Below are 4,697 nucleotides of genomic sequence, written 5' to 3'. Positions count from 1 at the left end.
GTAAATAACTCTATAATTTAAATTTCATGCAAATTCCTTTAGAATAGGTAAGTTGACTAGGTTCTAAGCAGGACATATGGTTATGAGTTCGCCGGTGAGTTAGGAGAGATGTCTGTTAGGCACAACTAAGTGAGAGTTCAAATTAACCGCAAGATCATCCGAGTTAACGGAAGGTAATTTCGTATCACATAAAGATTTTCCATGGTTGTGTAAAAGGCTTAAATGCCTTATATTATAAAATGATAAAATTATTATGCGTTTATGAGTGTCTAATTTTACATCAATACGTAATTATCTCAGAATTGAAGCCTTTGCCTTTGTTGTACCAACAACTTCGCCCGCTTAATTCTTCTTTTTATTCTGTATCAAGTTCCTAAAAGCTGATTCTTTGACGCTCCTTCACATTCATTGCTCCGAATATTACTTGAATTGATGCAATAATATTTGTACATATATTTAACATTTTGAAATTTACGCATTTTTATAGTTTGAAATCAATGTACAATGATCATTATATAAACATAATTTAAATTAAGCTAAGTGGGTTCTCTTTTGACTACTTTCGACAGTATACATTGCTTGACTTGGGTGGGACGCCTGTCGGAGACCACCACTGCCTAGTCCCATTTCACTATATTTTTCAAAATTGATATTTATTCCTTCGATTTCAGAGTAAAAGTTAATTAAGTTTGAATATATGAGAATAATACATAAATAATTCGTTGCTTCTACTTAGTTCATTCTATCTTTTGTATGTCCATGGGTACTCCCATTTGCACAAAACATATCCCATATCTTAATATTCATGAAACTGTTTTTTTTTCAATATCCGGGATTTAAATAAATTTATAAAGGTTTTGACTTGCGCAGGCTGCGTCCAAGACCGCAGCGCGCGTGATGCTTGCTAGAGACGCTCGGTTTCAAAAAGTTATGGGCGAAGGCAAAGAAATTTCCTTCATGAACATGAAGCTCGTGAACACCATGTACGGCTGCATAGGTCTGTATACTGTACAGTGTATATTTTTTAGCGGTGATGTGTTTGACCGAAGATCCGTAACATAGTTTACTGTACGAATCCATTGGGCTACTGGATAGAGAAATTTCAAAATGATACGGATCCTTTGAAATCATAATCCTTTTCTATTCTTCCACTAAGAACTAAATTTCTTATTCTGGTAATAAACTAAGTTTTCTGAATACGCGCCCCAGCAGCCAGTCTTCAACCACACACAAACCCACAAACTTTGAATGGTAAAATTGTCTTCACGAATAATACATCGTGCTCCCATACAATTCAAATATTTATTATCTTTGTGTGTCAGATGACTGGTTGACGAACTGCAAGCTGTCATCTGAACCCTGCAAGAACGGCGGCTACACCAAGAAGGACTGCAGTTGTGCTTGTCCGTTGGGCACGACAGGCGCTAACTGTGAGAACCTCGTCATGAGCTACAACGGTGAGGCTAGCAGCAAATATGAGAACACTATAGTTGCTTCATCCCGAACTAAAATTTTGAGACAATGTCCAGATATTTAATTTTTGCAAACTGAATCCAGCCGTCTCTCTGAAAATCGGTCCAAACAAGTTTTTTGCTATGATGCATAATCAAATGCAATGATTCTTTGCATAATTAAAGGTCGAGAGAATTTTAAAGCGCATTTGCAAGTTGGTCTGCTTATATCTTTTATAAAAAAAAACTGTTTTTATTAATAAAAGGAAAGGACAACTCGCACTCCTCGTAATCTACAGTTAGGTTGCAGCGGCATTTTTCTGTCTCATCCTCATCCGCGTTCCTGTCCATGACAGTAGATTGAGTTGAATAAACAAGCAATTGAGCTGGTAGTGTTATCTCCTACTTGCTCAACACGTTGATGTTCTGACCAAAAAAACAACGACAATAAAACAACCACCACAACAAATTTCCCGTTTTCTTGATGGGGATCATTGGGAACATAATATCCAGAAATCTTAGGGTTGGGATATGAAATGATCCCATATTAGTTTCCCATCAAAACTTAAAGATGTCCATAAGCACTCGGATATTTGCTCTAAAATTAATTACTCTTCACCGCAGACGCCCTGATCCAGAAGCTGACCCCACATAGCGCCAATATCACCAAACCAGGAGAAGTCACCTCTCCTGGCTACCCTAAATTTATCCGTCTAGGAGGTAAGTTCAAAAGAATGACTGAGAGTTGATATATTTATGTATTTATTGTTTGATGCTTTTCGTTGATAGATGATATAATCATATCGACACGCTAAGTTTTTTTTTATAAAATCTAGCACGAAATGTCATTCGTCACATTTAACGAAAAAAGGCGATACAATTGCAGGCAGAAGCGATGGTTACGTCGTGGAAGATTAATCAAAGCAATCTGTGTTACATTCTAAAACACACCACAGTAATTATTGCATAAAATGCACTCCCTGACACATTTGTACATGTTTTCCAGTGATAGGAAGCACGCAGGTGATACGCGCAGACAAGTGCCAGAGGGCCGTAGTCACCTTCCAGGACTTCCAGCTCGACGACGACTGCGACTTCAGCTACTTGGAGATCCGCACTGACGTTTCCGTTGCGGAAGGCAAAAAGTACGGGAAATGCAGGCAGTTTTAACTTGCAAATGCAATTGAATAATAATTAAACATGTACCCTACGAATATCCGTTGATTTCAATTTACCAAAGAAGAAATTAACCGAACAAATAACCCCAAAATTTGTGCAACTGTGATTTCTTACTTTTTCTACAAGTTCGTGTTTAAATAACTGCATTTGTTTACTTATGTGCATCAATCATTGAACTAAAATAAAGTCACAAAATCAGCCTTCGCAAGTTTTCGAGTTTGACATTCTATTTCGATGGGAGTTTAATATAAAAAAGCATATGTTAATGACAGTTTAATATAAATCCAGTGCGACTAATCGTGACTCAACTATTGTTGCTGAAATATGTAATATTTCTCATTTTCTCTTGATGCAGGTACTGTGGTACAACAATAGCAAAGGGAACAGTTTTCAAGAGTGACAAGTCGGAGCTGATCTTCCACTACATGAACAAAGACGCTGAAAAACCGGATGCAGGCTACAAGGCTACCTTCACCACCGAGGCCATTCCTAACTGCGCCTAGGTAGGGAATGGGGAGGAAAAGTTCCACCGTGTCAATGCCCGTATGCATACGCATACGGGCATTGACACGGTGCGCAATTTCCAATAATTAAACTACGCGCACCTATACATGTTTGTTGTGCGCTTAGTTTGTGAATGGCCACCACGGTCATTCCTATAACTGCAACTAGGTACGCGTTAGGAACCTTGCACGTGTTGTATGATTTTATACATTATTATGATATAATGATCATTGTGTGGAGGATATCAGCTACGATTTACTGAAGGATTCGAGCTCATGATCATAATAGTTGCAAACCGTTTAATTTTAAGGACATTAATTTGTTTACAACTATTTTTATCAGCGTTTGATTGAAATAATTGAAACAAACCTTTGAAAATTATTTTCCCGGTGTTAATTACTGTTTTTAAAGACAATATCTGTTTCAAACACTATAGCGGCAAACGTCAAGAGTTTCCCTGTACATTGTGCGTTAAAAATAATCATTGAAATATAATTTAAGGAGGGCATTCCTCTCCTTAAAAAAATATGCCCCACAAATTTTATGATTCTGTAGTGAGTGCCAGCCTTGTATTATTTAAATAAATTTTAAAGAAAGTAATTTTCTGTTATGTTCGACAATACATTTCGTGTCCAACAGGACCGACGAAATTTATATCAGCAGATATAAATATATATTCTATATAATATATAGAATATATATTTATATACAGAATTTATATAAATATATATTCTATATTCTTGGCAGATGGCTCGTGCGTTAGCATTATAATAAATATTTATAAACCCGCATTGAACAAACGCTCCAATAAGCCCAGATTAATTCCAGCAACTCTATTTTTCATTAATTTATTTTCAGTTGATGGCGTTGCGTCTACTCACTGAAATGCATCAGGAAGAGATGCCTATTGGGACGATGGCTTGGATAATTACCGGAAATTGTGTGCAATAACTACAAGTTTTACTTCAAAAATATAACACTGAGTTGCAATTATTGACTGAACTTTCATTATCCTAGTTTAATCATGAAAAATGCCATAATTGGCATATTGGCAGTACTAAATTTCTGAAATATCGCGGTATAGTTTTAAAATTTGTGAGGGGCGAGAAAGCCAGCCGGGTTCTTAGTGCCGGACGTACCCTTGGTTTATATACTCGCAGTCTCGCGGTATATATAGAAGTACAGTCCAGGCCCTGTTTGTAATTAATTCTAAACGATTACTTGCAAGTTAGCTTTTACACAATCAAGGACGTAAGACACTATAGGCGTTTACTCGATGAACGCAGCTGACTCTCTCCCTCCAAACGAGTTACGAGTTCCCGCCGAACTATTTCGAAAACGAACCTCCTCAGGAGTCAGGAGTCAGGACATGTCTGTAACAGGGTTGCCAGATAGTGTTAAGAGAAAACGGCTAATTTAACAAAAAAAGGCAAAACAGCTGCGTTTCCAAATAATAATAAAAGGTTGACCCACGCCCCACGCGATGAAGATTTTTGGCCGTTCCGACTTCTGAGCATCTCAAGAGTGACGTCACTGTGAGCACAAAATGTAAATAGTGTAGAT

At 37.2% G+C, this 4,697-nt stretch overlaps 1 protein-coding gene across 1 annotated transcript; it reads left to right on the top strand.

Moving 5' to 3' along the window:
• Positions 1 to 876: 876 nt before the first annotated feature.
• LOC108674421 (blastula protease 10-like) lies at positions 877 to 4,112 on the top strand. The gene is made up of 6 exons (XM_018162366.2): positions 877 to 997; positions 1,323 to 1,457; positions 2,076 to 2,171; positions 2,458 to 2,596; positions 2,986 to 3,133; positions 3,993 to 4,112. The coding sequence occupies exons 1-5, from the start codon at positions 898 to 900 to the stop codon at positions 3,131 to 3,133; spliced, it is 618 nt and encodes a 205-aa protein (XP_018017855.1). The 5' UTR covers positions 877 to 897; the 3' UTR covers positions 3,993 to 4,112.
• Positions 4,113 to 4,697: the final 585 nt, after the last annotated feature.

Source organism: Hyalella azteca, unplaced genomic scaffold (assembly GCF_000764305.2).
Source record: "Hyalella azteca isolate HAZT.00-mixed unplaced genomic scaffold, Hazt_2.0.2 contig9983, whole genome shotgun sequence".
Taxonomy (NCBI): Eukaryota; Metazoa; Arthropoda; class Malacostraca; order Amphipoda; family Hyalellidae; genus Hyalella; species Hyalella azteca.
Note: the sequence above shows the minus strand (reverse complement) of the source record. Positions and strands in the feature narration are given on the sequence as shown.

Excerpts from the sequence above, each read along its gene's own strand:
- LOC108674421 (XM_018162366.2), top strand. The coding sequence starts at position 898 with ATGCTTGCTAGAGACGCTCGGTTTCAAAAAGTTATGGGCGAAGGCAAA. Across the intron at positions 998-1,322 it reads CACCATGTACGGCTGCATAG|ATGACTGGTTGACGAACTGC; the intron begins GTCTGTATACTG and ends TTTGTGTGTCAG. Across the intron at positions 1,458-2,075 it reads CCTCGTCATGAGCTACAACG|ACGCCCTGATCCAGAAGCTG; the intron begins GTGAGGCTAGCA and ends TCTTCACCGCAG.